Consider the following 22,439-nt stretch of genomic DNA (forward strand, 5'->3'; position numbering starts at 1 on the left):
AAGTAAGGTTACAGAAATTACAGAGGATATTATACTACAGATTACCCAAATCACTCCGCGGGCATTATTTAACTCGGAGTCATCAACAGAGCAGTTCAGAGCCTGGGCATTTACAAAGTCAAGCACCTGCAGCTTTACTGCTTCTGAAACTGTGGACAAAAGCTTCTGCCCTCCGCACTAAATGAAGGAAGCTTTGTTAGTTTCAAGTGCCTTATCAGTCAGCTTAACTGCATCAAGAGAAAAAATGATAAAAGCAGGGCCCCAGAGCTCTGGTGCACTAAAACGTGGAGCTGCTTTACTGGTACCAGCCACCAAATTCCAACCTGCAGACTAAACTTGCTTTGTAACTTTTGTAGGAAAGTATTTACTGAGTGGTACACCTTTGATAGATACCACAGAGGATGACTAATCTGCTTTAGCAAGGAAGGTTATACAACACAGACTGCACTCAGCCTCACCCTCCCTGAGGCTCCTCCCCCAGAGCCAGCATACCATGCCCTCAGTCGCGCCAAGTGACCACCATGACCTGGGTCACAGCTGCTGCACCAACACAGTGTTGGGGCCAGGTGTCCAGACAGCCAAGTCTGCATTTCTCTCTTACCAAGTACCAGCTCTCTCTCAGAAGCAGGAAAAGGTGATGATGACCTTCCCTCCCCCAGCCTTCAGCCTGAGATCCTCTGGAATGAACAGGGAGACATTAAAAAAAGGAATCCAATTAAAGTACATCATAAATCCTAATTTTTACGTTGATTAAAATTACCAAGGAAGATAAAACATAGAACACACACACACACATTGTTATATTACCTTCAGTTCTTTAACTTAGCATTGAGAACTGGGATTTTTTTTTTTGGTCAAATCTCACTGATTGGTATTTAAGTATGAATAAATGTATTACAAGCAGTGTTCAAAAGAAGAAAAGATGTGAAAATGTAAATATACATTATTTTACTTAAAATAATTTTTAAAAATCTTAATGATAAACAATACCCTCTCATTATTGCCAACTCAGTAGTTGATATATCTAATGTAAAGATTGCTACACTCTGTCCTTTTAGGCATTATCAGATGTTATAAATTAAAATTTCTATTTCGGAACTAGGCATGGTGGCACATGCATGTAACCCCAGCACTTGGGAGGCTGAGGCAGAAGGATCACCAAAGTTTGAGGCCAGCCTGAACTACACAGAGAAACCCTGTCTCTTGGAAGGTAAAAACAAAAGAAGAAAAATTGTATTTCTTTTTGTTTCTATCCATATCTAACACATAAAGGTCACTTTGCTTAAAAAAAATTTTTTTAAGAAGCAAGTTAACACATCACCTTTTTGCTCATGAGCACAAAATTTATAGTCAGTAGTTGCACATAAAGGGTTTATTTTAAATGTTTTAAGGATAGGATAGAGATACATCATAATTATAAAAATTACTTACAGAATTAACAGATTTATATTGTGTATACTTCTAAATGCAAAGAACAGGAAACTGTCTACACATTGTATAAAATAAAATTAAAAATGAATTCAAGCTCGAAAGATGAGGTCATTTACCTAGTTTTAATATGTGAACACGAAGACCTCTGAACTATACACATTCATCCAAACTGCACTAATGATGGAAAATACAGAGAGCGCAGCATTTCCAAGGAACCACAGACATTTCGACCATCAATTTGTTAGAATAATTGTTCCTGTTTTGTCTTTGGAGAACTTTCATTTTTTAAGACAATCAGCTTAAGAGTGTTTTCAGGCACTACAATTTGTGACAATCAGAACAGTCTTCTAATGGGTCTACAGTGTTCAGAGATTCAAGCCCAATGCACTTCGGGATTTGGCACATAAAACAAGAATAGAAATGAAATCTGGTTTAGAAGTAACTGTGACTTTTTCAGAATGCACAGTCCCTTCAAATGCTGCATGACATATACAACGGGAAAATCACCTTCTGTTGGCACTACATTTGCTTCACCAGTGCATTTTTATCCTACAACCACTAGAACAGCACAGTAAGCAAATATACAGGAAACTGAAAACAAATAAAAAGAAAAAAGAAAACAAAAAACCTAAATATCTTTAACATGCAATTTAGTTAGTTACATTGAACATTCTACTTAGAATAGAGCATGCAAAAAAGGATGGTCTGCTTTTAAGGTTCTTCTCTGAAAGTTTTACGTGGCAGCCTGACATCACACACGCACGCACACACGATACAATACTAGAGCAGGTAAATGAGAAAGGCCAATAAATTTTATACATAGATTCATGTCTTGTGTTGTCACAAGTCCCATGATAATTTTGGAAATTAATGTTGAATTCCTAGAACAAGGAACCAACATTCAGATACCAGAAAAATGCAAGCAGTGCATGCAGATCTGAAACATGAGCCTAAAATGAAGCCCAGGACGCATGGATTCGGGAGCAGAATCAGTCACAGCATTAAGTGAGGTGTAAGTCACCAAGAAAAAAAAAAAAAAAGGAATGGGAAAAAATATGGAAAAACAACAAAAAACCCTCCCCCTTCCCGCAGCTCAAAAGGCAATAAATGGAACAATGATTAAAATCATCACCATGTTGCATTCCTCTAGAGACTGGGAGATCATGGGTATATTAAAGTTGCTAAAGTTGCTTGCAGAAAATCCACAATGCAAGTCATTAGGTAATGCTAGAAATGTTTCCATTGACCCAACCCTTGGGATACTTTAAAAAGAACTTTATTTTCCAGCCTGAAGTCACTGCACCACATTCTGCACACCTCTGTGCGTGCTGGACACACTCACCATCTTGTGCCACATGTCAGTATGGGCTCTGGGAGCCAGGCTCTGCTTTGAGATGTACATGCAGGGAAACAGCAGATCTGCAGGACGACACCTGTTCACACACATAAGAAGCATCTATGACTGGGGCATCACGCTGTTTTGGGAAGCTTGCCCCTTGGTGAAGCTGCCCATGGTGAAGCACTGGGCACAGGGCAACTACAGCTAGGGACAGAGAACGGATGTACTACGTTCACGTGGTGAGCAGTCATTACCATCCAAAAGCACAAGGCACAAGCCTTCAGGAAGGCAAAAATGGGCATCAAACAAACCATACATTGTGAGGCCCTAAACTGGAATGATTGCTATCATAAAAAAACCAGCCCCCAAAGATAACTAGGACCTCAGATCCAAACCTCTGGTGGTTGGTAGACAGCATGCCCATGAGGCTCTGCCCAAACACCACTGGTCAGATTTCCCACCTCCACAAGACACTGGTTTCACATGCCATCTTTCTCCTGGCTGTCAAACCAACTTGCCGTTTATTTCAGTTTTGAACAACCTTTCAGTAATAACCCATTAAAAGACTCTGTGGTGATGGGCTGCTATTACATCCACAAGCCAACACGGATGACTAGGCCTTCTGTGACAACACATTACTGACATGCAAACCCCCAGGGGCCACTGGAGGAAATGAACCCACATTATCAGCATGCCTGGGCTAAGAACATATCCTATACCACCACAAAAGGTGTCAAGAGATCAGCTGTTATACGGCCAGAGGTTTTTTGTGGGACAAAGCTGGGGAAAGGGACAGGGAAGGAGAAAAGAGGCCTTCTGACCATAATCATATACCAGCAATAACAGAAGCAAAAAACAACAACAAAAAACAGTCCCAGAGAACATATTAGAAGGCAACAATGCCATTCTTAAACTTACATTTCAAATACAAAAGCACTGTTCTTCCAGAACTCACCACACACATACAAGCCGTTCATGTACTGTTGCCTTTTAAATCCATGAACTAAAACCGATTACTCATTTGTACAAGTAATGGACCAAATGTGCCATCCAAGACACACCTACATTATACCGAGTGACCAAAGGACCCAAACTGAGCAAAAAGTACTCAAAATTAAAATGTAAACAAAACATCTTACAAAGCTTAAAATTAAAGGCAGCCTTTTACCCAGATTTCTCACCAGCCTACCAAAAACGGGTCATTAACTGTTTATAAGCAATTCATATTTGGACTTACAGTTTAAAGCTTCCAGATTAGAACAGGTGCTCTAAACTCCTAATTTTTAACATCTTTATGTGCTTGCTGTGCCCCAATTTAATTTTTAAATAAACAGCAAGAATATCATAAGCATGACTGACTTGGGTCAAGCACTCCAGGTAAACTGGAGAAAATGTATCACCCCATCCCAATCCATGAGGAAAGGACTGCCAGTGGTGTGTATGTGCACGTGTACCTCTGTGTGTGTGTGTGTGTGCATATATATACACAGGCACACAGATACAGATATAGATAAACAGGTAGATATGGATACATATATCTCAAAAAAGGCAGTAACAAAAATATCAAACTATGCTTGCATTGTGGCAGAATAAGATGGTGTTAAAGTGAAGAGGGGAAATGATTAAGATCTATTACAGATTTAAATGACTATGATAGTAGCTTAACTTTTACCAAACTTGCCTGTAACTCCCCTCCCAACAGATAGACTTCTTATAAGACAAAGAAGTTCTCCTTACACAAAAAGCTTTGTGTTCACATCAATCTGTACTATTCAGAACAAAACCAGTTCTGCTGGCAGAGATTGTGGGTTCGCAGAGACATTTAAGCTTTCATTAAACTGGAAAGCAATCAAGTCTTTATGTCTACAAATTATACATTTAATAGTTCCACAAATTTGGCAAAGTTCACGATGACATCTAGGATGTTTTCACCAAATCGTAGACATAAATATGGAAATCATCATCAAACTTGATGAAATAGACGGATGGTTTGGCTTCTACTTGATGAATGACCATGCCAGTCCTTTTTGAGCCATCTTCTTTGGCATATTCCACTTGTTTGCCTACCAGGCTGTCCACAACTTCTCCTGGTTCCCTTTCTGCTGGAGGTGAATCATCTGTATTTATAAGAAAAAAATTTAAAAAATCAAACTTTAGATACATATCAACTCACATATTTCCTTTAATAATAAATACTTAAAATTTTTAAACATCCTGAATTCATCATTGACTAGCTAACCCATTAGTTGGGTAACTTTTTCTTAATAGGCCAGAACAGTAAGCTCTAGACTTGAGGGCCACATGGTCTCTGTCCCAACCCCTCAACTCTGCAAGTGCAGGATGAAAGCAGCAAAGCGAAATGCAGAAATTAATGGGTGTGGGATGTCCCAATAAAATGTCATTTACAAAACAGTTTGTCAACCTCTGATCTAGGTAGATATGTTTGTGAATAATTAAAAAAAAAAAAAACACAGCCAACAATTCATTTGGTTCATGTTAAAATATATCTGTAATTACCTAAAAATAAGTTTGTCTTTTAAACAGAATGTCAAAGCAAAAATTTCCTACAGGGACGACTGAAAATACATTACTTACTTAAAATGCCTAAGTGGTATTGGTTTTACTCCAAATCCTCAATACTTGTTCACCACAACTTCATTCCATCCTACGTCATCTTCCTAACCCAATTTTAAAATAAAAGAAATTCCCCTGGCTTTAAAAACAGGTGCTACCTGAACTCCAGGCCCCAAATCAAGTGCAACAGAATCCCCAAAATCACTCAGACACCAGCATCATCCACAAGAACAGCAGGGAAATACAGAGACCCAGAAATACAGAACGACAGCAAACCATCACCAACAAAAAAAGCAAAAGAAAGGGGGCAAGTAGTTACAGTTCTACAGTAATAAACTCCTCCCAAGTTTGGGACAGCTTAAGGGGTTTCCTTACAGTAGCAGCCTGTCCTCAGGTGATGTCCCAGCTGCATAAAGCTGATGCTACCTGGGCACAACTAGCAGCAGTGACCCCCGCCTTGATTCTCACAAGAACAGTATCCTAGCTTGGATTTCACAATACTTACATTAACAACTGTTTGTCTCTTAAATGGAATAAATTCTCTCATTAAACAATAATTCAGACATTGCTATTTTGATATCTGGTACAGTCATATATAATACAAATTAAATATCTGCACACAATCAGTTATTTTAAACAAATTAGTGAAAAAAAATCTAAACTGAACTCTTTTCCTCAAAAATTATCTTCCCCCAGGTTGAGTGCAATTGTGCATACCTATAATCCTGCACAATGAGAGGCTGAGGCAGGAGGATCACTTGAACCCAGGAACTTGAGACCAGCCTGGGCAACAAGACCTCACCTCAAAAAAAAAAAAAAAAAAAGACAAGAGTACTCATGGATTAGAGCACTCATTGAGATTTGCTAGCATTTAATGTAGCAATACTATGTGAATTGATCTACAGATCCAACACACTCCCATATCATAGAATTCCAGGAACTTCTTTGTAGAAATAGAAAGGCTGATTTTAAAATTCATATGGAATTGCATGGAACTCAGAATATCCAAAGCAATCCTCAAAATGATCAAAGTACAGGCCTCACATTTCACAATTTAAATATTGCAAAACAATACAATCAAGACAGTGTCATTGCTACATAAATGACAGACCTACAGAACAAAATTGAGAATCCAGAAATGCACTGAGATCCAGTCAACTGATTCTTATCAATGGTGTCAAAACTTCGATGACAGAAAGAACAATCTTCAAAAACTGGTGAACAGGCACAAGTAAAAGAATGAAGCTGAACCTTTATCCCATATGATAAGCAAAAATTAATTCAACATGTATAAAACACTTAGAAGAAAACAGAGAAATTTTCAAGGATCTGGTAAGAGATTCTTAGATACGATAAAAGCACATGCAACAAGAAAAAACAGATTTGAGAGTTAAACTTCTGTGACTCAAAGAACATCACTAAGGAAGTGAAAACACAATCCACAGAATGGGGAAAAAAAAACTGACAAAGGACTTAACGTTTATTGACTCCCACAATCCAATAATAAAAGACAACGTAGTAAAAGAATGAGCAGATGATCTGAACAGACACTTCACCGAAGATACGTAAGTAGCCAATAAGCACATGAAAAGATCCTTCTGACATTATTAGTCACACACAAATCAAAACCACAACACGACTGCACTTCATACTTACTGGTAGGATAGCTACAATCAGATGACACCAAGTGCTGGTCAGAATGTGGAAAAAGCAAAACCTTAGTATACTGCTAGTAGCAATGTAGAATGGTGTGGCCAGTTTGAAAATTAGTTACCATAATGAAGTTACCCTATGACCCAGCAATTTCATTCCTAGGTACATACTCAGGAAAATTAAAACAAATATCCACACATAAACTTGTATACGTATGTTCACAGTAGCAGTGTTCATAAACAAAGGGTAGAAAAAACCCAAATGATCATGAATGGATGAATGCATAAACAAAACGTGGTAGTCTACATAGTACAATGGAATACTATTTAGTGTTGGATGAACTCTGAAGACATGTTAAGTGAAAACAAAGTAGACACAAAGGACCCTATATTATATAATTCATTCACATCCAAGTTCCCAACAGGAAAATCTATACAGAAAGTAAATTATTGGTTGGTTAGGGCTGTGAGGGAGCAGTAAGCGGAATAAGGGAATGATGGTTGAAAAGATATTGTTCCTTTTGAAGTGATGAAAATGTTCTAAAACTGACAACTTTGAGGACTGCACATTATCTGCAACAGTACTTAAAAACTCCTAAACTGCTCATCTTAAATGGTAACTATATGGTATAGGAATTAAAACAGTGAAATTGTTTTTATTTTCTAAACCAAACTTGATAAAACCAGGTCATACATACTTTTTACCTTCCCCACATGAATGGTAAATCACCTGAGATCACTTGTGAAAATAGCTAAATAGATTACCTAGTTACTACTGAAAGGTCCACTGATTAACAGTTTTCTGACATCAGTATTCTCTAAAGTTCAAATATTTACAGATAAAATGATAAACTTGTAGAAGAGCTTCAAAATAATTCAGCTGAAGAGCAGGTAAAACAAGACTGGCAATGAGCTAACAGCTGCTAAGATAAATGGAACTGATTTATTTTGCTTTTCCCATGCCTTCAAATATTTGAGTAATAAATAACATAGTAATATGAATAAATTTTAAAATAACCTTCATTGTATTTTAGGAGCCAAGCAAAAATTATCAAACTTTTTTCTCAGCTAAAATTTAACAAGAGAGTAGAACCTGTAGAACTTTTGTGCATGGCTGAAAGAATCACATATCCAAAATTTGTGTATCTGCAGAAGTTGATTAAGTATCACAAAATACAAATTCCTTTTCCATTATCAACACTGAAAGCTGCCAATATATACTTACTAGAATCGGGCATGATGCGAAGGTCGCCCTCTTTGTAATCATCTAGGAGCTGGTACATGTACAAGACAGGGTCTTTCTCGTAAGTGATGTAAAACCATGTGTTCATGACAGGTGCCCGTGCTAAGACCATTCCCCTCCATTCATCTTTAGAGCCATCCTCTGTCTCGAACATATGCTCCACTGCTTTACCGATCATCGTGTCTGCTAAGTGTGCATCGCTGATTCGAGATGTCGCTGAGGATTTAAAAGAGAAAAACAAGGTTGAAAAATGTTTCACTGAATATTTCCTATGAAAAATGGACTTAGTAAAGGAGACTTCTTAAAAGTTTTTCCCATGTACTGTACCGGGACTTTCAGAAGCACAATCACCAAATCCAAGACAAGCTACTGGGCCACAACCCAGAAATGGACTTTGGCCCAAATCAATTAACTGAGAGAATCTGTTTTTATTTTTCTGGACTCTTTTGCTCTTGGTACAGTATCTAAATTTAAATTCAACTTTACAACTTTTAACTAATCACTCAAGGTACAGAGAGGTTTTTGTTATTGTTTAAAGGTTATTTTAAGTGTTCAGATACTTTCAGACTTAGAGCAGAGTAGCAGAAAACAGAAGTGTTCCTGTGTAGAGTTCACCTTGCTTTCTTTTGTGTTAACATCTTATATAACCACAGGACGTTTATTAAAACTAAGAAATTAACCTGTTCAAGGTATGCGGTTTTTGTTGTTGCTTTAAAAGAAACTAAAGGTTTATTTCTCATCAATCTTATTTTTATAGTCTATTAAAAAGGCACAGTTTTTACTCTTGCTCTTATAATCTGTTCTCCATAGCAACCAGATTACTGTGACATTTCTGTGAGATGTATCATTTAAAATGTTCCCATGCCTTCCCAAGCATAGTTTTAAAAACAAATAAATGCTCCCCAAGGTGCACCAGCCCTAGGCCATCCTGCCCCTGCCCTAGGTCTTAGCATCTTCCTCCCCACTACCCACACTTCCACCCTGTCCTCTACTGCTCTCCTCCTGGATGACCCTGATGCTCCTCCCCATGCAGGGAAGCTGTCCTCTGCCTGCGACACTGGGGGCTGGGGTAGGGGATGACCACATTCCTCTGGAAGCATGTACCTTGTGAGGGCTCTCCCTGGGCACCTGGGAAAAACAGCACCACCTCTCCTACTTGTACATCTTAGTAACATTCCCTTGTCTAAAGTTAATTTGCTGTATGTATTTGTCTATTTCTTTACTGCCTGTACATCCCTAGGAAAGCAGATACCTTCTCCTTATTTCTGGTTCTTAGACACAGTCCAATATCTGCTGCAGGATTCAATCAGAAGGCTGGAGTGATCTGACAACACAGGACTCACAAATGATACAGAGATAGCTCTAGCCTTACTCCTTTACCTTTTTTTTTTTTTTTTTTGTCTCTTTGAGATAGGGTCTCACTATGCAGTTCAGGCTGGCCTTGAGCTCACTTTGTAGCCCAGGCTGGTCTTGAACTCACAACAATCCTCCTACCTCAGCCTCCGGAGTGCTGGGACTACAGGTGTGCACCACCACACCTGGCATTACCTTTTTAAAATTAGGTAAAAGCCAGACTTGGTGGCACATGCCTGGAATCTCAGCTCCTGGGAGGCTGAGATGGGAGGATCATCAAATTTTGAGGCCAGCCTGGGCAATTTTGTGAGACCCTGTCTCAAAAAATAAAAAGGGCTCAGAACATAGGTCAGTGGTACACCTTAAAATAGCTTAGCACTCCTATTTTACTAATCCATCAGGCTTTTATCTGTTAAACAAAACAAAAAGTTAGATTTTTAAAATAAATGTACTGCAGCTGTTCAATTTAATTAGGATTGCCAAAGAGAATTCCCCTCTGCCTGACACTAAAATTAAATACTAAAAATAAACTGGTTTTCTCATGCTAGCACATCTCAGACTACTGGATTTCACTGACTACTGGATATCACAACTTCTTTATACTGTTAAAATTATCAAGAACCTAAAAAAGAGCATTTATTTATATGGATTATACCTGTGTTTACTACTTTAAAAAGTAAAAATGAACTTAAAACATTTAAAATACCTACATAATAATGCATTTGAATTTTTAAAAAAAGGCCAGGCATAGAAGCACCCATCTGTAATCCTCAGCCCAGAGGATTTCAGGTTTGAGGCCAGCCTGGGCAATACAGACACTTTACAAGAGCCTATCTCAAAATTTAAAACTGAGATGTGGTCAGGGAGTACTGGAGATGTAGCTTAGAGTAAAAGCCCTGAGTTCAACCTATGGTACCACAAAAAAACCCCAATATTTTCAAACCAAGATTTATTAAGAGTGGAATAATTTTTACATTTTGGCAAATCAATGTCTAGCTTTAAAGAACAATTTGATTCTCTTATCTGCTTCAGCTTTTAACCTGTTGTTATGTTTTTAAATTTGACATCAGCCTCCAAAAGATATGTTGATAAAGATATTCTAATTGTCTTTCAGGTAAGTCTAGTCAGTCTTCTATAAAACTGTATCAAAAGTCAACAACTGGCAGCTCCCTGACTGTTAGCTGCAACACAGAATCTGAAACAACTACCAGCTGGGCGTGGTGGCCCAGGCCTGTAATCCCAGCACTTGGGAGGCTGAGGTAGGAGGATTGTTGTGAGTTCAAGACCAGCCTGGGCTACAAAGTGAGCTCAAGGCCAGCCTGAACTGCTTAGTGAGACCCTGCCTCAAAAAGACCAAAAATAAATAAATAAACAAATAAATAAAACAATAACCAATAAACTTGACATGCAATTATATTAAAACCTGTGTTGCTAAAAATAAAGAACTCCAACAGCTCAACAACAAAAAAAACCCAATTTAAAAAATGATAAAAAAAAAAAAACTTAGGGGCTGGGGATTTAGCTCAAGGGGCTGGGGATTTAGCTCAGCGGCAAAAGCGCCTGCCTGGCAAGCGCAAGGTCCTGAGTTCGGTTCCCGGTACCGGAGAAAAACCAAAAAAAAACAAAAAAAAAAACTTGAGCTATTTCTCTAAAAGAAATATAGATAAGGCTAACAATCATCTGAAAGATGCTCAACATGATTGGGAATTCAGAACCACAAGGTATCACATCACACCCATTAGGATAAATAATTATTATCAAACAGAAAAGAAGAGGGGGAGAAGGAGAAGAACAATAAAAATTCTGGCAGAGCTGGAGAACTGGAACCCTTGTGCACTGTTGGGACTGTAAAAAAAACTATTGGGGGGGTGGCTAGGGGTCAAACTCTAGGCAAGTATTCTATCAGTGAGCTGTATAACTGACAGATCTTAAAATGGTACAATTGCAGAGGAAAGAAGTATAGCAGGTCCATTTATAAAATTCAAATTAGAACTACTATATCCCATTTCTTCCTATATACAAAAGAATGGGAAGGAGGGTTCCAAGTAAGTGCCTGTATACCCATGTTCACACAAGCATGGCTCATAATTTCATATACTAAGTAGTTAAGATAACTCAAATGTCCACTGGTGTATAAACAGGAAAACAAAATGTGATATATATATATATATATATATATATGTATCATATATACATATATATGTATATATCAGTATTTTCAGACTAAAAAGAGAAGGAAATCCTGTACTTATTACACAGATGAACCTTAAGTACATTATGCTCAGGGAAATAAGCCAGTCTCTGAAAGCCAAATCTTGTATGAGGTACCAGAGTAGCCAAATTCATAAGAGAGACAGAAAATACACAAGGTGAGTGCCAGGAGCTAAGGAAGAAGCAAAGGGGAGCTGCTGTTTATTGGCTCAGAGTTCCATAATGCAAGAATAAATAATCTGTTTTACAACAATGTGAATATACTGAACCCTACTGAATTATAAAATGGTTAAAATATTAACCTTTATGTTTTTTTTTTTTAAACAACTATTTAAAAAACCTGTCAGTCTTGCTGGATGTGATGGTGCATGTGTATAATCCCAGCTCTTGGTGGCTGAGGCAGGAGGAGCGTCACAAGTACAAGGTCAGCCTAAACTACATAGAAAGACCCTGACTCAAAAAACAAAAACAAACAAAACAAAACCCTGTCAGTCTTGCCCTCTGAATGGATCGTTGCAGGATGTTTAATTTATAACTCTGCACACTGCTCACAAAGTGCCTGTTGAGTCACATAGATCTTCCAAGTGTTAGACAGTGGGCACCTCCACTATGCAACCGTCAAATGATAAAAATAAAGAGCACAAATTGTATCTTAACATTATGAAAATAATTCTGACCTTGCAAACCTCCTGTATGGGTTTCAGGAAACCCCACAGGTCCCCAGGCCTTGTCTTGGAAAACACTGCTCTGCCATCAAATAGATGGTTTGTTTTTTTTTCTATACTGTCAGCTTAAAGAAACATACCTATAATCCAGTGCATTGCCTTAAGCAATTAGGGAAGGCTGTATTCTTCCTATGCAATATAAATAAAGGACAAATAATTTATAGATTCACCTATCACTGTGAATACTGCCGTTAACAGCATCTCACTATAAACTGAATGGGGCAGATTTGTTACCAATGTGTATGGAGGCTTTTGGAACCCTCTTTCCAAACTGCATTAACTATTTGCAGTTACAAGAATCCACGTCTAACTGCTGGAAACTCAGATAACGCAAAAACAACAACATCACGTTAACCACTGATCATATTACCAGAGATACTTGTCAATATCTGTCCTAAGATGACAAAAGTATTTACGAACGTAAGTCATGAAGCAATATATAGGAGAGTTCAAGTGAGCAAATAGTTTTGCCCTAGAAGGAGTTAAGACTAACAATTTGGGTCAGGAAGAAATATGCAATTATTTAGCACAAATAAATGATTTAAGTGTTTGGGTAATTTTCAAGCTCTGCAAATATGCATCTTAAGTAAGTTAACATTTTAAACTTTGGACATGGACTGATGTCAAGATGAGGAGGAAATACAGGATGTATGCTCAAGAGGCAGGATGATAGTGCAGTCACACTTATAATCACTTGGGAAACTGAGGCAGGACAAATATCAGGTTAAGGCCAGCCTGGGGAATTTAATGAGACCCTATCTCAAAATTTTTAAAAAGGACTGAGAACACAGTTCAGCAGTAGAGCACTTAGCTAACATGCATGCTCAACTGGATTCAATTCCTAGGTACCACAAAAACAAACAAAAAATCACAGCAAACAAACCAGAAAAGTAAAAGCTGTTAAAAATGTGAAAGATTTAAATCTAAGGAAAGATTTTTGTAAAATCTAAACTGTTTATACAGGATGAATAAAGATTTAGCATTTGCTATCTAAAGGGAAGATTAACAAATTAACTTACTGATATGGCAAAGAGTTATTAACTTGTCAGGGAAGAAACTTTTGCCAAGAATACAATGATACAGTCTAAAGAAAACAGAGGGAGCTAGGACTCCTCCTTTGACAGTTTGATTCTCAAACTCCTGCTCTTTAATTCTAGATCTGCTGAAGCTTTAATTTTTAATGGCATAGGCTTGACTATTTCAAAAGCATAAACCTGTTATTTTCAGCATTACTATAATAAACATCTCAAAATAAATATCCTTAAGAAAGTAATATTAACTTGGGTGCACCCACCTTATTTAAAAATAAAATCACTATTTAATTTAGACCTTTATGCCTTAAGGAACATTTGGAAGGCAAAACTAATAATATAAAACAAAAAACAAGAATTCATTTCTACTACCACTGCTCAAACACACATGATAATAAAGCTCATGTTTTGGCTGCCTACATTTAGCTCAAAGAACAGAAAATTACCATTTATGTAATATATACAGATTCAATTCACATCAAGTCTAAAATAAATGCAACAAAGCTTTTCCTAGCCACTGTACCTGATGAAATCAGCAGAGTATATGTGACTAATAATAATCTTACCTATCAGAGTCCAGATAATACTGAGCAAAAATGTTAGAAACAACCATATGAGAAATTGTTAGTTGTAAACTTCTTGAGGAAACACTTTATACATTTATATCCATCACAACTTCTGAAAGCAACTGTGCTTTCAGAATATCTGCTTTGGATCAACTTCTGTGGCTCTAGATGACTGATGTAAAGGTTTATCAGGGGTCCTTGATTTTCAAAAGTAACAACAACAACAGTTTTTTAAAAAGCACCCATTTCTCTTAACACTTTTAAAGCAATAACGCACAAACAGTAAAAAGAACTTACCAACTCTATCGGGGAGGACTTCGAGTGCAGAAACTCTTTCATCTTTATTAAGTTCTAGTCCATAAACACAGTCAAATCCATCGTACTTTATAAGATACAAAGAAGGATTTACGGGCACCTGGTCCAGGACAGTCCCCTTCCACTGAGTGACAGGGCCGTTGCCCTCTCTCCACCCATGCTGGATCCTGCAGCCTACGATGTTCCGCCGGGGTTGGGACACAGGTTTGCTTGGCCCCACACTGCTCCGATGTTTTCTGTATTCACACACACAAGGTATTATCTCACAAGTATGCACACCCAGATCCAACACAAACACTGGCTAACAGACAATCCCAAGAAACATGCAAACTCCTGTTTGCCATACTCCCACTTCAAGGGACTCAAGGTGCTCAGCTCCTACCCCCATCAGTGGTGTTCAGAGGTGAGGCCATGTCCAGTAACAAATATGTAACATGGTTCATTAGCAACAGGAGCTTGCTGGGTACCTGAACTGTGTACACGTACAAAAAAAACACTCATCAGCAGGAATGTAAGCCATACTCCCAAATGACAGTTTTTCCACTTTCTCAGTTTTTCTTTAATGCAATTAACTAGGAATTGCCTGATTTAAAGAAAAAGAAAGGGTGACCAACAATAACCACATATGCACACACATTATATGATACTGTGACTGTGAATCCTGAAGCATCAATTTCACTGGATTAAGACACACCCAGTAAATTAATAGAGCACACTTCTGGGTGCATCTAGATGGGTCAATGGAGGCCTGGTCTCCTTGGTCTTGGGTACTATATGCCTAGAAGGCCCTGACCATTCCTCTCTGGCACTGATCCCCTTGCTCTGCTTTCCCAGCCACCATGAACTAAATTTGCTCTCTCTGGTCATTTCACCATTAGGTTTCTGCCTTGGAGCTTGATGACCACACACTGAATCTCCTGCAACCATGCACTAAATTAAACCTGTCCTCTTCTGAATTGTGGGTGTCAGGGGTTGTGTCTCCACAATAGGAGAACTAACACAGAAAACTGGTACCAGACAAGTGGGGTCATTGCTGTATGACTGTACCTGACCATGTGATTTAGAAAAGTTTGGAGATATGAACTAGAGAGGTATGAGAATGCAGTAAGTAAAATCTGAGACATGATTCTGGCCAGAGCTCAAAAGACCAGAATGCTAACAATAAAAGTCAGGTTCAGGAGGTTTCAAATGGGAAGAAGGACTCCACAGGCATTTAGATTAGAGGTGACAGTGTTGCTCTGGCAGAAATTTGTCCACATTTTGCCCAGGTTCTAGACTGCAAGGAGACTGATTTTAAGGGTGATGGCCTCATCAGGACATTTTAAGACAGGCTGTTGCATGGATATCCCTGGCTATTCTTAGCCAGATTTATAATAATTAGAGGCAAAAGGCACAGGAAAAGTTTTGGAAAAAGTTAAATGATGGCCTACAAAGAACCATGTACAAAGTTAGGGCTAAAGGAGGCATGGAAGCTAAAGAGACCAGCACCACTAAAAACGAAGCAAGTACTTTATATAAGGACAAAAAAAAAAGATTAAGGGTATCTCAAGAATCAGCTAGGCCCCACTCATGGCAAGCTGAAGGGTACAAAGTATAAGCCTTTCTCTTGAGAAGATAGTCCCTGAGGTGTTTGCTGGAGAAGGGCCTCCTGGGCAATTGGTTTTCTGGGATTCATTTCACTCTGCTAGCCATTAACGCACTCAGAAGCTGCTGTAGGCAGATTACTAGCACTGTCCCTGAGATGCTAGTTTTACTCGCATGCACAATACAACAGTTGCAGAGTCAAGAAAGTTTCAAAGGAAGGCCTGGGAGGCCAAGCAAGAAATGCCTGAGAGGACAGTGTACAAAACTATGAGAATGAAGCTATGCAGTGGAGACCCCAGGAAATTGAAAATGCCAGAACAGGGAACATCTGCTAGAGAAGGCTGAAAGTCATGAACAAAGTCACTCTAAGAGAGAGGTTGAAGCTGCAACCACCAAGACCATAGGGCTTGGGCTGTCCATACCCTCTGGAACTCATGTCACACCATGAGCCCCAGGTGCCAGACATGGAGCACTAGGACTTAACATTCAGCTTACTGTATTTTGATCTTGCTTTGGTCTGATTCTTTTCTAGTGCTCTTCGTCCCTTTTAGAATGCGAGTGCTTACCCTATATACTGTACCTTGGGATTATATAACTTGCTTTCTATTTTTACAAAGGTTCACAGCAAAGAATTTATATTAAGCTGGACTTGTCTTAAGTTGGACTTGAAAAATGCTGGAACTATTGAAAAGACTATTCTGCTCACATATAGACCATGTGTTACCCTTTATCTTTGGATTTTAAGGTGAAATGAAGTTTTTTTCCTGATGTCAAGAGCTGATATATTGGTAGGGAAGAGACTACTGAGTTTCTGGTTATAAGTGGGATAGCTGTATTATGTTGAGTGAAATTATGAACTTGTTATTTTCTTAAGAGATAAAGTATGGTTCAAGGAGATATGCCTGGATGTGAAGCTGACAAAGGGTAGACGGTGACTATTAGTCCTGATCTTTCAACTTCACTGGATTAAGAAACACCTAGCAGATTAGTAAAGCACACTCCTGGGATTGTTTGGGTGGGTCATGGAGGAGTGATCTTGAGTACTACATACCCAAATGTATGGCCCATTTCTTTGGCACAATTCCTCTGGCTCTGATCCTCAGCAGCTTTACTTTGTCTTGTCCTACACCATGAGATCTCTGCCCTGGAGTGGGATGATCATCTAAATCTTTAGAATCTTCTACCTTTTTGTGGGGAGGTACTGGGAATTGAACTTGGGACCTTGAGCTTGCCAGGCAGGTGCTGTGCCCCTGAGCTACCTCTGCAGCCCTCTAGAATCTTCTAAAACCATGAACTAAATTAAACCTTTCTTCTTTGAAGTTGTGGGTATCAGGTATTGTGTCCCAGGAAGAGGAAAGCTAACTAACACAGATAATTATCTCAAGCCTAAAAGAAATGTACAACTATTCCATCTTGCCCAGTACAATAACCTAAAAATTCTCTTCCTACTGATTTAAACATGAATAAACTAGACATTTAACTTTTACTAAAGCTAGAGTTTAGTTGACTTATAACTATGTGTGATACCAGCATTACTTCTCTAAAAATACATAATCTTAGTTACACAATTTATGACAAATATTTAATACTACAAATTATTTGAATGATATCAAATTACATTACTTCTAGAATATGAGCAACTGAAAAATTTATACATAATGCTTACAAACAATATGTCAGCTCTTGACATCAGGAAAAAAAGTTCATCTTGAAATCTAAAGACAAAGGGTAACACTGGTATATATGCAAGCAGAAGGCCAAAACTAACCTGACAGATGTTGATATATGCCAAGACTAGAGAATGACAAAAGCAGAAACAAATGCCCCTCTCAGTTTTATGAATAATATGCTCTCCTTGGGTATACCACCAACACTAGTTAACACCTGACATGTAACATAAACGAGTTTTTTAAAGAACAATTTATTGTAGGTTGTAATATTTAAAGCTATACTATATATATACTAAGCAGGAATAATTTATCTGGACCAATTACATAAATTCAGTCAAATTAAGTGTCTTGGAGGGATGGCAAAAGGGACGTCTTACAAACATAAGGGGGGGGCCACCATCGCCAACAGAAGTACTCACCCAGAAAGAAGACTGGAATAGTTAAGTGCAGGACTGTGAGGCCAGAAACTACTGGGTTGCTTCTGTTCTCAGGGCACCAACTGAGAATAAAATCCTCAGCACAGTAGGGTTAGAAGGCAGAGGAAAAGAGGGGATATCCCAAAAGGCAGGTCTCAAAAAGGTGAGAGAGATGGCTAGTGGAGGGACTTTAAATATGTCACAAGAAAACAGAAGAGGCAGGGGCTGGGGATTTAGCTCAGCGGCAAAAGCGCCTGCTTGACAAGCGCAAGGTCATGAGTTCGGTTCCCGGTACCGGAGAAAAACCACACACACACAAAAAAAGAAAACAGAAGAGGCAGCCTCAGAACTATGAAGACAGAAAAGCCATTCTGGGATCTCACCCCTTCTCATTTAGATGAGCAGACTGAGGTGATCTACGTAATGGTGAACATTTAAATGCTCTTAGGCAGCAGTTCGTGGCATGTCTGCCTCCAAACCACATAACCAACTCCACACAACAAATCTCTTTTATATTTATCTCCCTCTGGTTTTGTTTACCTAGAAAACCCTAATACAGGAACATATACCAAAAATAGAAAAGCTCAGAAATGACACAGCTAAGATGTGAGAAAAGTCAAACAAGGTAAAAAAAAAAACTAGCAAATTGGGGGGGGGGCGTTAAACAAGACGACTAAATAGAGGAGGGAGAAGAAATGACACCAGGGGAGCTTGTAAAGGAGATGGACAAAGAAAAGGATATAGATGGAGCGAAAGTGAGGTGGTGACAGATGTCCATCTATAGACTAGAAACTAAAACCAAAGAAATAGGAAAAAACAATATTAAAAACCATAATTCAAAAAAATTCCTAAAATAAAACTTGAACAAATGCACCCAGTGGGAAATCTAACTCAGAATGATTGATGCTAAGTCACATCTCAGTAAATGGATTTTAAAGTAAGTAACACCCTTTGGGCCTTCAGGCAAAGGGACCAAATCATGTATAAAATAAAGAAAATCATATTTTGCAGCAACAATTTATGCCAGAATACAATGGGGTAACAAGCTTAATGTTCTCAGGAAAAAGAAATGTTAGCCAAGCATTTTATAATCAGCTAAGAGTTGTACACCAACCTCCAAGTATAAAGGTCCCAGGTAAAACTGTTATGAACATGTAAGAACACAGGGAATGCTGCTTCTCATGAATGTCTCCTGAAGTTAGAAGCCCCTGTGCTTCAAGTAATCAAGGACTCATACAGAGGCTTCAGCACAAGACAGACAGAAACAAACATGTATTTAATTGTAGAACAAATGGTGGGGACCAGAGAACAAGAACACCGCTGCCTCTCAAACAATGCAGGAATGGTGAGGGGCGCCAACCTCTCAGCACAGTCAAAATGCCCCATTTAACAAGCAACCTGCTATTGGTCAGAAGCCTTACTAACATACACAGTCAATTAACATGTTTTATTTATGTGTTTTACATAATAAAACACACACTAACCATGAAGGGTCCCGTTTTACTGATACCCCTAACTTATTATATTGCTCACAGGGAGAATTAGCATGGCCCAGGGGTCTGAGCAGTGCTCACAACACTGGAGCCATGGCACAGCAATGGTGACACTGACACCATGACAGTACCAGTGCACATGCTGCCACGACCACACAGTTGGGACCCGGTGCTAAATACTGCGTTTGTCCACACTTCTCGCCACTGAGAACGGCACTGTGTGTAGTTTTTTAGCACATGCACAACTTTTCATAAAAATGTCTATATTTTATGGTAGCAAATGATAAAACAGACTATTATCTATATATGTTTTATGCATTCATGACATACCTTTATTCTCATTTTTTGTATTTCTAGGCTACAAAGTTTACTCTTCTGTGAATTTATTTCAAATTGCTGCAAATCCTGCCCTGCCCAAACCCACATAAGTGTAACCATGCAGTTTACACTCATGTTGTTAAGGGTCAAATGTAGTATGCACCGGTCGTATGTTCTGATATTACAGATTTAAAACAACTGTCAAAACTAGAAGGGGACAAATTGTTCACAATAAGGACCACACATCTTCAAAAAAAAAATGAGTGAAAAACTGCATTTAATCCCAGACACGAAAAACAAACAAGACATCAACCTGAAACTTAACGAAGAGATAAAGGCATAAATACAGCATTTAGTCTGTAATTCACTACTACCAACACTCAGATCCCAAAGAAAGATTTCTATACATTTTCATAATTTCTACAAATACGCAGTGACATCCAATTGGTCTTTTCAATAAACAGTTGCTGAAGATTATATTTATCTTTTAGAATGTAAGATTCCTTTGCGGCAACTCTTTTTTTTCTCCTTCAAATGAATTATTTATCTTCTGTTGTTGTTTTGGGCAAAAACCCCAATGACTCTCCTCTACAGGGCTGGGCTTACTTCAGACTTAGAGCAAAGGCTAAAGCAGGTGCCCAGACCTCACTAAGGATTCAACCACATGTACCACTTTGCAATTTACAGACAAGCACTACTTCCAAAACAATAAGCAAATACAACACTTTACCAGTATGATAATTAATCTTACATGTCAACCTGGCTATGCCACAGTACTTACATATTTGGTAAGCAATAGCGTAGATGTCACTTGTGAAGGTCTCTAAGCTGGAACTGACCTGCACACCTGCACACTGTGAGCATACTGCCTGTGACAGCCTTTACTGGGAACTGCAGCACCACTCTTTCTGCTCGCCTGGCCTGCAGAAGCTGGATGCGTTGGCCCACAAGCTGAGACAGTTGGGTAATGCAGCCTCTCTCACCTGGGTAATGCATGTGCCCTCTCTACTGCTTTGTTCTGTGGATAGTGCTACCAGCCAAGAGTGGATTCTTGCCTAGATTCAAAGGCATAAAAGTTTTAGCCACTTTTATATTTAACAATGGTTTATAGATGCCTCTCATCACATTTCAGAGGCCGGGGATATAGCTCAGCGGCACAAGCACCTGCCTGGCAAGCGCAAGGTCCTGAGTTCAATTCCCGGTACTTGAACTCAAGTTACAGGAAAAACAAAACAAAACAAAAAAACAAAAACAAAAACACCACATTTCAGGATAGCAGTTTCCATGCCAGCCAGCTCTGGGGACAGGATTGCAGTGTCCTCCCTCCTTTAAGCACTATAAGCATCCCGGGTCCCCTCAGCAGCAGCCTGCTCAAAGTGGTTCCAGTATCATCTATTTGTTTGTGACACCAGGAACCGAACCGGCAGCTTTTACAGTGAGCTGCATCCCCAGTCTTTTCCCATTTTCAGATGGGTTCTCCCTAAGTCACTAAATTGCCCAGGCTAGCTTGAACTTGAGATTCTCCTGCCTTAGCCTCCTAGAGTACTGCAATTACAAGTGTACACCACCACACATAACCAATATTCTTTAATTTTGAAGATGCACAATCCTTTTTGGATGGATTTTACCTTCCCACCTTCATTTAAGTAAGACAATTTATCTCCCTTTCTCCCTATATAGTTATAATGACTGAGGTTCCTTTTCATGAAATGAAGCTTCTAGTGTAAGTTACCTTATCTGTAAATCTTCCAGCATACCTTTAATTTTCTACAGACACTTACACTTCCATTTTTCTACCAAAATCTAAAATTAATCAAACACTGTACTCTTGCTTCCTTATATAAAGATTAAACCAACTAAACAAAACCCTTAGTAAAAGAAAAAAAATTAAAGTCATGCCTGGCTATTTCTACTGCACTACTGAATTTAGGTCTTTGATTCTAATCATTTCCACTTTGCCATTATCTTCAGAATTTCAGTTTGTGGTGTTTTGTTTTTCTGAGACAGGGTCTTCCTATGTAGTAAGGCTATCCTTAAATATGCTACATAGCCCAAGCTGGCCACAAACTCTTGATCCTATCATATTCAGTTTTATTTTTTCATGGGGTACCAGAAATCGAACTCAGGACCTCGCATTTGCCAGGCAAGTACTGTGCCGCTGAGCTACACCCCCAGCCCCACATCTAGTTTTAACAATAATTTTATTTAAAACATTGCCTTATAGTTTTTTTTCCTTTCCTCAGTATTGTCATGTATTTTGTCAAGTTTGTTTTTCCACATATATCCTGTTAATTAAGACAGAGGTGAGAAACAAAAATTCTAAGATTCTTGCAAGCCAAAAAATATTATTTTGCCCTCATCTCTGAACACCTAGGTATACAAGTCAGGCTAAAAATATCTTCCCCACTCAGTAGTTTGAGATGAACAATAATTTTCTTCTATTACACAGGGTTATAGGTATTATATGCCAATTTGATCCTTGTTCCTTGGCGGGGAAACTGTTTTTCTTTTCAAATTG

At 38.6% G+C, this 22,439-nt stretch overlaps 1 protein-coding gene across 2 annotated transcripts in view; it reads right to left on the reverse strand.

Moving 5' to 3' along the window:
• Positions 1-1,357: 1,357 nt before the first annotated feature.
• The window catches only part of Spin1 (spindlin 1), a gene marked incomplete at its 5' end in the record, with an annotated part of 47,954 nt that continues 26,872 nt past the window's right edge, over positions 1,358-22,439 (reverse strand). For both annotated transcript variants that reach the window (XM_013506879.1, XM_005408884.2), the window contains 3 exon segments: positions 1,358-4,887; positions 8,222-8,455; positions 14,423-14,676. In XM_013506879.1, coding sequence (XP_013362333.1) covers positions 4,688-4,887; positions 8,222-8,455; positions 14,423-14,676 — 688 coding nt within the window. In that variant the 3' untranslated portion in view covers positions 1,358-4,687.

Source organism: Chinchilla lanigera, unplaced genomic scaffold (genome assembly GCF_000276665.1).
Source record: "Chinchilla lanigera isolate Chin_1 unplaced genomic scaffold, ChiLan1.0 scaffold00114, whole genome shotgun sequence".
NCBI lineage: Eukaryota > Metazoa > Chordata > Mammalia > Rodentia > Chinchillidae > Chinchilla > Chinchilla lanigera.